Genomic DNA, 15,107 nt, shown 5'->3' on the forward strand with positions numbered 1-15,107 from the left:
CCTTTTTATACGTATATTTGATAATTTATAATTTTATATTAGTATTTTTATGTAACTTTTTCGTAATTTCTCTTACCTCATTTCTTCTCTTATTTATACTTTTTTTTTGCCACCTATTCATATATATATATACGTAGATCCTCAATTCACTATTTATTTACCGCTTTTTTTCCTCGATTCGTTTCGTTTTGTTACCCATTGTTTATCTTTGTTACTGTTTTTTTTTTTTTTTTTTTTTTTTTAAATTAAAACAGACTACTTTCATTTCTTATAATGTACATATATATATATATATATGTAGTTAATAATAGTATTCCTAACTAACTGACCTTTTTATGTATTTCTAGCATCCCATTTACGCCAGTGAGTAAAATGTAGTTGCAGGTGGACTCTTCGGACGCGTTTGTTCCCCCTACATATGACGAATCGTAATGGTTTAAAAAGGAAATGTATGAAGGATTAATTGAACAATTGCTACTAAAAAAGCTTTCCTTAGGTGTTCTATTAATATTATTATAATTATCATAAATATTTACATATTCAAAAGATATTTCCCCAAGATCATTTATGGTACATACTTGTTGTTGCTTATTGCAACACGCTATAACAATTTTACTTTTTTTTTTTTCCATCGAATTATAGCTATTTGATATTATATTTATCCAATTTTCATTTCTTATATCGTAAAAATAAAAATTGTTATTTTCATCTATGCATAATATTGTGGTATCATTTATAAGAGCAGAGTAAATAATATGTGGAAAATTTTTCGTATATGTAGAATTAGCGTTCTTTTTTATTTTCTTTTCATATAAGTATTGAGGGTTAGAATAATTTATGGGTATGTAGTTCTGTTCATACACTTTTTGTATAGTATTATAAAACATGCGCAACTGTTCGTTGTTATAGAATTGGAAAAACTTACTAGGTGATAGTTTGCTCGACAGTGTTTTTCTGATGTTACCCTCACTGTCGCTTTGGTCATTGCTTTGGTTATTGCTTTGGTCAATGCTTCGATCGTTCCTTCGGTCGTTGCATCGATCGTTCCTTCGGACATTACTGATGTTGTTCCGATCGTTGTTGTTGTTGCTACCAGTGCTTCTACCGTTTCCGCTTCCATTGCTGGCACTTTTCGGGTTGACCAAGTTTATCTTTTTTTTGGGTATTCGAATATCAAACAACTTAAAACTGTCTGACCATGTAAATAGTAATTGATTTCTTAATTGTACATACTTCACGGAATCATTGAAGTCGTCATATGTTTGCATTATTTCGAAATTCTGTTCAATATCTATTAGTTGTAGAGTTTCATCTGACGAACCAGTTGCCAAGTAATTGTTACTATAACACATACAATTCACAGAATCGTTATGTATTTTTTTCATGATCATTTGATTGTAAATGTTTGAGGTGTACATAAATTCGTCTTTTTTACATTTTGCATTTTTATTCTTTTTCATTTTTTCATGGAATTCGTATTCAAAAACATCGTCAAAGGAGGATAATAATGAATCATTGGAATCATTTAGCGAAATATCGGAGCAATTGGACGGAATGGAAGAAGCATCATCATTCTGACTCTTCTCCCTTTCCTCCTGTTCCGTTTCACTATTCCCTTCTATCACTTCAATTTGTTCTTTTTCGTTTTCGTTTTCGTTATCCTTCTGGTTATCTTGTTCCTTTTCTTCTTTTCTTCTTGTCATTCTTGTCGTTCTTGTCATTCTTCTCCTCTCATGTGCTATTTTATGATTGTTCCTGCTTCTAACGTCTTTCCCTCCCATCCCCTTTGTAACTCTATTTGCTTTTAAAATACTACTTGGATTTAAAAAAAGTATATTGCCATTCCATGTACCGACAATGTAATTATCTTGTATATTCGTAACGCACGAAAAATTTTCCTCACCAAGTTTTAAAGAAATTAAATTATTGTTATTCCTTATTTCATAGTTTAATAAATCACTATAGCTAATTAATTTAATGAAACCATTATTACATACAAAACATACACTATTATCTGTGTAACCCACTCCTTTTATAACACATGGGATATGGTCAATTTTTTTTAAATCCCATATATGTCTTTTGAAGGAACTAAGATATCCCCTCCCTTCGCCTCTTTCTATTCGTATATGGTCTCTTCCATCTTCCCCATTACTTGTATATTTCACACTACAACTGTCCGCCATGTGCACATCTGTAGCACTACCTGAACAGGAACTATTTTTTTTTGCGTATTTTCCACGGATAACTACTCTTTTCCTCTTTCCGCCCTCGCCCGTATCATCCTCGTTTCCACCATCATTATCATTATCATTATCATTATCATTTACATTTACATTTACATTAACATTAACGTTAATATCTCTTCGGCCATCCCTATCATCGCCACGGTCACTCCGATCGCGGGAAGCGTACCCCTCCTCATAGTCGTCCTCAAATGATTCGTAGTATTCCTCATCTTCTTCTTCTTCATCGAAGTTATTGTTTGATAGTGCATTTGGGCTGTTGATATTTGCACTATATTTCTTTCTGTCCCTTCGCTTTTTCCTCAAGCACATCTTTTTCAAAAGATTTTGAATAACAGAGGAGTAGTACCAAGGGGCATTTTTAATATTTTCGTTGTACTGAACATGCACATTTTTTTTTCTAGACACATGATGGTCTTTAAAAATTTGGAAAGGGCATTGTCCAAATTCATGCAGTTGAGTTTTTAACGCTTTAGATGGCATAGTAGTAATTAAGGCTTTAATTTTTTGATTGAAATTTTTTTCAAATTCACTTTCTTCGTCTGTACGTGGTACATTATCATATGTAGATTTATAACTCATGGATAGTTTTTCATTTAAAATTGCATGCATATAAGTTAGTGGATGAAATAGATTAAAATTATCTTTTGCTAATTGACCACTTTGTTTATAGCCAAAAATAAGATTAATCCATTCATTTAAATTATCATTCACATATTTACTTTCTAATGCATTTTTCATTTTTATTAAAAAATCTTTAGGAGTATTACTCCATAAAGGTAACGTAACATCATGTATATTCCCTTCATTGGTGTTAATATTTAAATTGTTTTTTAAAAAATTATCATCATCTTCATAAAATTCAGGTATAAGTTCAATAAAGGATGAATTTGCATTTAAAGCAGTATTGAATGTACTTTCAACTGATAAGAACATTCTCGAATGTGTATCAAATTTACCACTTTGTAATTTTAGTTGACACTCAGGATATAAACGAATTAAAAAATAGACAACATATGCTAATGTAGAATAATGAGAACCATAAAAATAATCATGATCTTGCATTTTTTCTATTAATGAATTTAGTCTATTAATATTTAAACATCCAACTGATTTGGATAATATTCTATATACATTTTCATCATTTAAATTTATTTCCTTACTTGAATAATTTGTCAATACCCATGGAAAGACAGGATATTGAGAAAAGTCTTTTCTACTCCTTCCAGCTATACAATTTAAAAAATCTAAATATTCGTAATTTGTTATTAACCCATTAACCCATTTATTTTGTACAGCATAAATAAAATTTTTATTTTCTTCAATTAATAAACATTCTGGTTTTATTTTTTTTAAAACTTTTATTATCATCTCTCTATCATCAAAATTTACAAATTCGACATATAAAGAATTATATTTTTTTTTCTCATCATCAAAAATTATCTCTAATGCATTTGGTTTCATTATTATTATTCTCTTAAATACATGTAATATACTTTCTGTTTTCCATTTCTTTTCCTTTTTATTAGTAAAATTAGGATTTGGTTGAAAATATATAAACTTATTTGTTATATTTAATATCCCTTTCATTTTTAGTAATGGTGATACCTTAAATACCCAATATCCATCCATTCGATTTGTTATTATCTTCTCATGAATACTTATACTACTTATATCAAATCTTATATTCTCTGTTAATTTTTCAAGCACATTTTCGATGTACTTTTCTAGGTTCAACTCTTTTCTAGTATTTACATTATCATCCTCCAAACTGCTCACCCCAGTACTTTGACCAATAAACTGTCCATCTTTTTGTCCACTCCTCTTCCTATCATTCTGGCCAACAAGAGGTCCATCTTTTTTCCCACCACTCCGCTTATTGTTCTGCCCGATGTCTAATACACCCCTTTGTCCACTACTCTCCTGTCCGTTGCTTTCCCTACTTGCATGATAACTTCCTTGGTAACTTCCCTGCCTACTCTTCTTTTCCTTTATCAGTATTTCCATTTGCTTCTCATGAATTATCATGGCAATCTTTATCTTTACCAGTATACCGTAAATTAGCTTCAGCTTTTTACCGCTGCTCGATGATCCCTCCCCCTCAAATATGTATACAAACCCACTCTTGCTCCTGCTGGGAGGAAAAGCAGCACTAGCACCACCACCAGTAGCCGCAGTGGTGGACACTGTAACAGCTGCCGAAACAGCGGTAGTTCCACACTCCCCCGAGGAATTAACTTTTTTGTGGGTTCCTCCGCTCTTACCCCCCATACCATTCGACCACATGGCAGAGCTTTTCCTTTCCTGGTGACCCACTACTGCAAATGAATCACTTTCATTTTCATTTTCATTTTCATCAAAATTGTTTAGAACCTTCTCGAACATACCTATCTTTTCATCTATGTTATTATTATCTATACTTTTAAATTCATCATAGTATTCATTGTAGTAACTATTCATCAAGTTTAAGCTTCTTCTATTCTTCCTGTCATAAGTAAATTGACATGTACATCTAGTTTTTTTATTAAACGTAATCGTTTTTATCTTAATAACTTCAGATGTTTTCACAATTATTTGATTATTATATGTGTTCATCTTTGCATTCTCTAATTTTTTAAAAGGAAATTTTAACACTTCCTCGTCTGTATCATAAGGTTCAAATACTAAGGACTTTGAACACAATCGTAATCTCCCACGCATATCGGCATACTCCTCACTTTGCTTTTTCCGCATTGTTATTAACATGTCATCTATGTATTCTTCATCTTCTTCTAAAAATAGTAAATTGAAATTTCTTATCTTCGATTTTTCCATCTTTTGCTATTTTATTTATTTTTACGGGGTACATTTTTTGGAATAAAAAAAAGGGGAACTGGGATGTGGGAGAAGAACAGGAAGAACAGGACAATGAAGATGATAGGGATTAAAGAAAAATAAAAATCTTAAAAAACTTTTAAAAAGCTTATAAAAGGTTAAAATGACAAAAAAATTGCGCTCAAGCGTTGCAGTATAAGCACATATACATAATATTTATTTGCAATATGCTCCCGTTAAACGTGCAATATGCATTAATCAATACTTGATCTGCGAATGTAACAAAAAATAAAAGATTACTCTAATATGTAACTGTAATATACGAAATATACCAATGTGATAACAGTTTACTTAAACGAGCGTTGTGTTAATATATACGTATATATACATATATTGTAAAATTGAACTGTTATTATATATGCAAATTTTTAACAATTAATAAGAGTTTCATCTACTAAAAAATGTTTTTATGTATAATTAAATGTATTATGTCATATTCTTTTTTTTTGCAAAAATGAAAAGGAATAAAAAAAAAAAAAAAAAAATTCTATATTATAAGATGCAACGTATAAATAAAGGTATATTATTTTATATTTATATACTTTCATGCATACATATATACATAAATATACATGCAAACATACATACATATATACATGCATACATATATACATGCATACATATATACGTACATCCATGCATACATATATACATGCATACATATATACATACATACATACATACGAATATCCATGCATACATACATATGCACATATATGTACTACCACGACGCGCACTAATAAATTAGAAGGATTTTCTCCTTTTTTTTAGAAATTAATTTATATATTATTATAACTTGTTAAAAAAAAAAAAAAAAAAAAAAAATTTTTTTTCTAATTAGCAGGTATAACAATATAATAATACAAAAATAATTATTGCATGTACATATTTTATAAAGACAATCTAGATTTTTTTTTTTTTTTTTTTTTTTTTTGTTTGCTTGAAATGTAATAATCTTCATTAGTTTCTTCTGTTCTTCTAAGTCTCACACATATGGTACCAAATCATCGGTTACGCACGATAAATGCTAATATATATGTATGTGTATATTTATTATGTAAAACACATACATATTAGCACATTAATCTGTATGTGCATATTTATATATACATAAATATACATATACATATACATAATATATATATATATACATAAATATACATATACATATACATAATATATATATATATACATAAATATACATATACATAATATATATACATAAATATACATATACATAATATATATATATACATATATATAAATATCCATATATATATATTCATGCATGCCTAATATAGGGGGTAAAAAAAAAAAAAAATATGAACATAAGTTTCCTCTTTCAACCGAAAAAAAAAAAAAAAAATTGGCTACTTTTTTTGGAATCTTTGTAACCTCAATTTGTGTAATTCTGACAACTCATTATTTATTTTGTTATATTCTTCTTCTATATTTTGTTTATTGTCTGTTGTTACATCCGTATATTCTGTTAAACCTGTAGATGATATACACGAATTTGTATTCCTCTCATTATCCTTTTTAATATTCTGAACCATGTTCATCTCTTTTTTTGCATTATGTAATATATTGTCACTAACATGATTGTAATTACTTTCGTTGTTCATACATATACTGTTTAGTTGTGCATCAGTTGGTATGTTGTCCTTCTGAACCATGCTATTATTAACATGGTCATAATTCCCATTATTTTTTGTTTCAATTGTTTCAATAAATTCGTAAAGCTGTGATTGAGCACATATTGGGTCTTGAAAGTTTTTAGTATTCCAAACTTTTAATTTTCTCCCTGTTCTTTTGCATAATACACATATGTAAGGCAACTTATTTACCTGAATTGTTCAGAAAAGTAAAATAAAACAAAATTAAAAAAAAGAAAAACTATTAAAAAAAAAAAAAAAAGGAATAAAACAAAGCAGAAATTAACATAACAAAATAAATAAAACAAAAAAAAAAACAAAAAAAAAAATAAAAAAAAAAATAAATGGATCAACACGAATTTGAAAATTTTTTCTCTTTGACTCTTTTTTACTTTTTCAATTTATCATTTTTTTCTTTTTTTTCTTTTTTCTTTTTTTCATTTTTTCCTTTTCTCATTTTTTCATTTTTCCTTTTCTCATTTTTTCATTTTTTCCTTTTCTCATTTTTTCATTTTTTCATTTTTTCCTTTTCTCATTTTTTCTTTTTTTCCTTTTCTCATTTTTTCTTTTTTTTTTTTTTTTTGTATTTTCCTTTTTTCACTTATTCCACTTTTTCCGCGTTTTTTTTTTTCTACAACCTTGTATGTGTTCATGAAAACTACAGCGTCTTGGTCATTCTCATATCGCAGCCAGAAAATAAAAAAGTTTTTTATTATTTCCTGCACTAGATCGTTATTCCATATATCTCTATTTAATCTCAAGGAATCAAATTCTGAATTTTGTATGTTCACTAAAATGTATTTATTTTCATCTTTTGATTTTTTTCTCATGTCTTCAAACGGCAAAGAACAAATTAAAAATTCGGGTGGAGAAAAAAGTTTTCCAAAAGTGTCACCTAATTCTATGTTCACTTTTTTTTCTTTTTTATTTAATTCATTAAAATGCAAAAAATTCGAGTCATCCATATCATGGATTAGTACTTGACTAAAATGTTTATCTGGTTCTCTCACATAATCATTATATTCGGTGCTGTAGTCTTTGATTCGTTCTTTAACGTGTTCTTCTGTTTGTGCTCTTACAGTTTCTTCTACACCTATTGATTCATCCCCGACTCGATCGATCCTGTTTTGTAAAGTGGTTTCACTGTTTATCTCGTAATATAATTTCACTGCCTCATTACAGTTCCCATTACACATCTAACAAAAGCGAGATGAACAAAAAAAAAAAAAAAATAAATTTAAGATTATATGTGTATGTATGTACGTATGTATAAAAGTATTTATGTATGCATAGAAGTGAGTATGTATGCGTAGAATTGAGTATGTATTCACAGAAGTGTATATATATATGCACGTATATAAGTATATAATGCAAAATAATTCCGCTTGACAAAGAAATTTTGTATTATGAAAAAGTAAAAAATGTGCGTTAAAAAACAGCTGTTGCCATTAGCTCGTAGTTATTTTATTTTATTTGAAATAAATGTGTACCTCCAAATAATATAAGGCAGTTTCTTCAGTTGCATCTTCTGTGCTAATTATAAAAATGCCAAAGAAATTGTTTAACTGGTCATTTACGTAACAAATTTGAATATATCCTTTATTTTTTTCAAATATTTTTATTATACATTTATGCTTTTACGATTTTGCCATTTTGCTATTTTGCTTTCTTACAGTTTTGCTATTTTGCTTTCTTACAGTTTTGCTATTTTGCTTTCTTACAGTTTTGCTATTTTGCTTTTTTACAGTTTTGCTATTTTGCTTTTTTACTTTTTTGCTTTTTTACAGTTTTGCGATTTTACAATTTTACGATGTTATAGTTATTTTTTTTTATTGTTTTTTTTTTTTTTACCAATATTCCGCAAGAAGTCATCAACCTCGTTTTTGGCTATCATTTCTATATTTATAGTGTACATATATTTAACTTAATTTATTTGAAGTTTATGGAAAATGAACTTGAATAAATTAGCATTAAAAATATTTTTTCTTTTTTCTTTTAAAATAATATGTTTTATTATTATATTATGTTTATATTTCGAAACGTGGACCCTTTTAAAACGAATATATTTGCAAACGTAAAATTATAGTTAAAGTTTTAGACAAAAATCAATTATTCGTCTTATTTGTATTTTTTTTGAAAACATTACTTTTACATATAATTTGTCCTTTGACAATTTTCCGTTCCTATCAATTCTTTATTTTATAACATTTCTAATTTTTCGTCATATATCGTGTGCGCGCATGTACTATATATATAAATGTAAGTAATACATACAAGAGTACATTATATATATATATATATATATATTATTATGTATTATTATATATAATACATATATATAAAACGCAACATGAAAAAAAAAATTTCAGAGCACCCTTTTAAAAAGAAACAAAAAAGGGGAAAAAGATATAATGTAAAATAATTAAAGGAATTTTATGAAATTAAAAAAAAAGCTTTAAGTGCACACAATACATTATATACGTTTTATTTAAAAAAAAAAAAAAAAAAAAATAGAAGAATAATATTATTGCTTGTTCATAATTTAAATTGCTAAATTAATGAACTAAATTCAAGTTTTCTTATTTATGAGAATTTACTTTTTTATGAATAGTATTTTTTTCTTTTTCTCTATTTTCCTACTTTTATAATAAATCCCTTTTTCTTTCCGCCCTTAACTATCACTATTTCGTGTCTTATTATTTTTAATGATATTCTCAAGATGTATTTTCTTATTCCTTTTCTTTCTTTTTTTTTTTTTTTTACAGCTAATTAGGTAATACTGAACTTTTACATTTAAAACATTTAATTATAGTTTCTTGCATATTTGTGAAACATAACTTCAACAAATTTAACAAGTTAGCAAATTTTATAAAATTTAAAAAATTATATTCGAAATGATATGCAATATTTAACCTTTTTTTTATTACATTTTTCGTTTTTTATCTACTTTGGCAGAATTAAACTTATACACGGCAATAATCTCATGGTGAATTTGTTTTACACGACTGTATATCTTATTCTTTATTTTCCATTTTTTTTTTGGAATAAAGAATTTATATTTTAGTTTATACATATATATATATGCACATGTATATTTCTTAAAATATGCTTTACAGTTTTTTTTTTTTAAAAAACATACTAATTTATATATCATATCTCTTAATTTCACTTAAATTTTAGGAATTTATTTACCTATAAGTATATATAAGTATATGTACCACGCTTTTATATGTATTATATATATACTTATATGTATATATATTATTTAACAAAAACATTATCAACTCAGTGATAACTGTGTATATGAAATTACTAAAGCAAACCTTTTATTTTCGATACAGTGATGTCACGTATAATCATTTGGTTAGTTAAAAAAAAAAAATTGATATTAATTCGCTTGTATAATTTTATGAACTGTTAATAAAAAATAATTTTACACTATTACTCCTTTTTTCCAATTTTTTATATAATATCATAAATACTGTAAAAGGAAATGGTGTTACTATGAATATTACAATATATTCAACATACATAAATATGTATAATACATACAAATACATGTGTATATATTATATATGTATATCTTAATAATATTCTTATTTAAATATATGCAAAAATAACGATTCAATTTTTTGTAATTAAAAAGTATTTAATTTAAATGCTGATATAAAAAATGCTATTTTGGAAAAACGAGTTAATTTTACTATATAAACAAGAATGAAAAACCTATAACCAGATAATATATATAATATATATTTCACATATAAATTGTATACATGTATATTACATACATATTATATACATAAATATATAAAATATATAAGCAAAACTTGTATATTTTTTATGCATATATAAATGTAAGTATAATATATATATGCATTTTATATACCTTTTTAAATTTGCGCATTTTTTTTTTTTTTTTTTTTTTTTTTCATATAATATTTCATTTAATTTTTTTTTCTGCTAATTTTAACAATACAATATTAAAAACTTCCAGCCGAAAAAAAAAAAAAAATTGTAAGAATAACCGATTTTTACAAACACTGCTTTTGCATATTTATTTTAAATTCATTTTATTTTTGTTACATTTTTTGGTGAATTAAATTTAAAAGAAGATTATTATATATATATATATATATTTATATATATACAAACGTGTAAGTAATACATATATATACAATTATATATATATGCATATATAATAAAATGTATATTTTTATTATATACATTACATACGTATGTATATTTATATTTATCACTTACATTGTAGTATAATTTTTGTATGTTTTTTGTATATTTTCCTTAATATACCTTTTTTTTTTTTTTATAAATTTTCAACCCCTAATAATTAACCATTATTTTAAATGTTGTTTCTAATATAAAGTTTTACCAAGTGGCGGAAAAAATAAAATTTTTAATTCGATATTTTTTGTTTAATATTTACCCTTTTATTTTATAATTATCATTAAAACATTAGAAGAATAAAAAAGAACATTTGATCTTATTTTAAAATAAAGTAATTTGTCTGAAATTGTTAAGTCATAATTTTAACAAATTTTAAAATATGAAAAAGTGTAAGATTGTTTTTGTACCATTGTATATGCATATATATATAAGTATATACATCTTTTTTTACGAAGAATATACGCATGCAAAACTGCATATTTCAGGTTATATACATTAAGCCAAAAAATAAAAGGATACAAATAAAGAAAGAAAAAACAAAAAAAAAAATAAGTAAAAGTATGAAATTGTAAATACAACAGGAACAGCAAAAACAAACTGCCATAAATTTAAAAAGACATTCATGTAATTTTGAAGAAATCCCCATATATGTATAAATTAAAAGCGTTTTATTAGATTTTTGTTATTTTATAAAATAAAAAATTCCCTTTTAAATATACAGGTTTTAGATTAAAGAAGAATATTGTAACTTTTAAATATAGAAAAACATTTGATATTTATATATATATATATATATATATATATGTATATGTATATGTACACACATATTTGAAATATGGCTGTTGAGTTGTGCTCCTTAAAATTAACTTTCAAGAGATTCATTATGTACTTCATGCATGTATTATTATTTAATGAAGTGTTTTTATAAATATAAAAAACCCTGATGAGGAACTATGAACTAACATGTAAAACAACACAAATAAATGATGATAGTGATTCAAAAAAAAAAAAAAAAAAGAAAACAAAACAAAACAAAAAAAAACATTGTAGTTTACTATTTATTCTACAAAAATTTTTTTTTTTTTTCTCCCCACCTCTCAACCTTTCTGTAAAGAGTATTGAGAAATTGGCTAGATATTAGATTTTTCACACTTATCATGTATACTTTTTCATGATATTGTGAATGCTGAAGTATATTGTAAAAAGAGAGGAAGAGTGTAAAGAAGAGTATATTATCGCTAGGAGTTATACCCCATTTTGCTAGAAAGGGGTATATATATATATATATGTTTATATATTTGTATACTCATATATAGGTACATACACATACTTATATATTAGAGCAGTAAAATATGCTTATACACCCACACGGTATGCATATTTTCAAAAAACATATGAAAACAGTAAGACAAAAAAAAAAAAAAAAAAAAAAAAGTGTGTCATATGAAATTATAAAGAATATAATTGAACAATTATACATGATAATGATAATTTGAATAAACGTATTACCATTTTTAAAAACAAAGAAGAGGATACAAAAAAAAAAAAAAAAAAAAAAGAAGAGAAGAGAACGGAAGAGAACAGAAGTAATTATAAAAAGTAGTAAAATAATAATAATAACATTGTAATAACAGTATAGTAATAATAATATAACAATAATAATATAGAAATAATAGTACAGTAATAATAACAACTACCATTCCTTTTATAGTATAATAACGGAAAATTGCTTATAAAAACGTGCAAACGAATTATAAGGGGATAGGAAGTATACTTATTTCATATAATGAAAAAATGAATGATAAGAATGACGTTGAAATAAGCAATAGCGATTATGTTAATTCACCCACATTAAAAGATTCAAATTTAAAAGAAAGTTATCAAACGAACGAATTTGTTAATAATATAGATTCTATGAATTCAAATAAAAATTTAATATCAGAAGATATAGATGTTAATGATAAAGCCATATCATCGAATACAGATAATGGTAAGTCAACATCATTTTTTAGTAAATGTTTTAATAAAATAGTAAACTTGAATAAAGCTGCTTCTATGGGTAGCAGTAATATGAATATTGCAAAGATGAACGATGGGGAAAATGCTAGGGGTTATGATGAAAACAGCATAAAAATGGATAACAGCGAAATGGAAAAAATTAATGAAGATTCTGCTGCTCTTTATAACAGCAGCGATTTTTTTACAAATGATAAGAATAATAAAGAGGAAACAAAAAATTTAAGTATGATGAGTAATAATGATTATAAAAATGAAACGGAAAATTTAAGCATGAGTAATAATAATAATTATAAGGAGGGAACGGAAAATTTAAGCATGATGAGTAATAATAATTATAAGGAGGGAACGGAAAACTTAAGCATGGTGAGTAACAATAATTATAAGGAGGGAACGGAAAACTTAAGCATGGTGAGTAACAATAATTATAAGGAGGGAACGGAAAACTTAAGCATGGTGAGTAATAATAATTATAAGGAGGGAACGGAAAACTTAAGCATGGTGAGTAATAATAATTATAAGGAGGGAACGGAAAACTTAAGCATGGTGAGTAATAATAATTATAAGGAGGGAACGGAAAACTTAAGCATGGTGAGTAATAATAATTATAAGGAGGGAACGGAAAACTTAAGCATGGTGAGTAATAATAATTATAAAGATGGAACGGAAAATTTAAGCTTGATGAGTAATAATAATAATATTAGCAGTAATTGTAATAGTAATAGCATTGGATTCGGAATGTTTTTAAATAGCATGAGTAAAGATGGCTTATTTCAGGATTTCAATTTTGGTGAAATGATAACTGGTATGTCTAATTTTCATAAAAACGAAACCGAACTGAATATAAGTAGAGGTGAAATATATTTAAATGAATGTGAGTTTGTTTTTACAACACACGTTTTGTTAAACAGTGGTTTTAGGTTTCAAGCTATTGAAGATGTTAAGAAAAAAAAAAGAAGAGAATTTTTTAAATTAGAAGAGCTAACTATTGATACAAAGAGAACAAAGAGTGATAGTATAAACAAAATAGTAGATAGCAAAAAGGAGGAAAAGAGTGAAATGGACACAATAGGAATACATGTGGAAAGCATTAAAAACGACGGTATGAATTATGGTAAGAGTGAGGAATTAATAGAGAAAGAAAAAAAAATCGAGGGAAAGATGGAAGCTAATAAGGAAAATGGGGAAAAAGGCGAATATTGCAAAAATGGCGAATACGGCAAAAATATGGAAGGAAAAATGAGTCAAGATGAAAAGGAAAGAATAGAAATGTGTGATGAAATTTTAATGGAATTAAAAAATTCATTTTATGAACAGATATTAAATATTGAAAATAATTTTAAAAATTTGGATAATAAAATTGAAAATAATAATTGTTTTTCTTTTCATTGTATAATGGAAAAATTAAAAAATAGAAAATATGATAACGTTTTATTAATTTATAATGATCTTTATTTGTATTTAAATAATTTGTTATTTCTCTCCAAGCCGTCCAGTTATATATGGATGAAATTACATGAATTATCTTCACAAATATCAAACACAATTCTGAACATTCAGCAAAAGAAAGAAAAAAGGTTCAACGAAGGAAACCATCTTTTGCACACCGATGAAATAGAAAAGAAAGAAAACAAAAAGCAAGTAACTACAGGAGAGGAAACAATAGAGGAATCCATAAATGAGGAGGAAAAATTGGCCTTTCAGTTGCTTCTTGGAAAGCTTCATCAGGATATACACTTTGAGGTAAAGAAAAGGAGGGAGCAAAAATAAAAGAGATACAAAAAATGCAAAATTATTTTTTTTACCAACTTTTATACCTACTGTGATTTGTGTTGTGTATGTATACGTGCACACGGGTATGCTCATGTGTGCGTGTGTGTATGTTATTAAATTGGCTAATTTGTTTTTTATTATTATTTATTATTATTTTTTTTTTTATATTTTTATCATTTTTTATTCATTTTTTATTCATTTTTTATCCATTTTTTATTCATTTTTTATTCATTATTTTTATTTTTTTTATATTTTTATCATTTTTTATTCATTTTTTATTCATTATTTTTTTTTTTTTTTATATTTTTATCATTTTTTATCATTTTTTATTCATATTTTATTCATTTTTTTTTTTTTT

The 15,107-nt window shown here is 25.7% G+C and overlaps 3 protein-coding genes across 3 annotated transcripts in view; 1 reads left to right on the forward strand and 2 right to left on the reverse strand.

The window, feature by feature from the left end:
* Window positions 1–320: 320 nt before the first annotated feature.
* PmUG01_09033300 (beige/BEACH domain protein, putative) lies at window positions 321–5,060 on the reverse strand (the record flags this gene model as incomplete). Its single annotated transcript, XM_029005027.1, has 1 exon — window positions 321–5,060. The coding sequence occupies one exon, from the start codon at window positions 5,058–5,060 to the stop codon at window positions 321–323; it is 4,740 nt and encodes a 1,579-aa protein (XP_028861657.1).
* A 1,430-nt stretch (window positions 5,061–6,490) lies between these two features.
* PmUG01_09033400 (conserved Plasmodium protein, unknown function) lies at window positions 6,491–8,690 on the reverse strand (the record flags this gene model as incomplete). The annotated part of the gene is made up of 5 exons (XM_029005028.1): window positions 6,491–6,967; window positions 7,438–7,971; window positions 8,266–8,308; window positions 8,417–8,543; window positions 8,627–8,690. 5 exons carry the CDS (start codon window positions 8,688–8,690, stop codon window positions 6,491–6,493), a joined length of 1,245 nt encoding a protein of 414 aa, XP_028861658.1.
* A 4,064-nt stretch (window positions 8,691–12,754) lies between these two features.
* Window positions 12,755–15,107, forward strand: part of PmUG01_09033500 (conserved Plasmodium protein, unknown function) — a gene marked incomplete at both ends in the record, with an annotated part of 2,760 nt that continues 407 nt past the window's right edge. The window contains one exon of the mRNA XM_029005029.1: window positions 12,755–14,719. Within this exon, the coding sequence (XP_028861659.1) occupies window positions 12,755–14,719 (1,965 nt within the window). The remainder of the gene's footprint in view (window positions 14,720–15,107) is intronic.

Source organism: Plasmodium malariae (assembly GCF_900090045.1).
Source record: "Plasmodium malariae genome assembly, chromosome: 9".
Taxonomy (NCBI): Eukaryota; Apicomplexa; class Aconoidasida; order Haemosporida; family Plasmodiidae; genus Plasmodium; species Plasmodium malariae.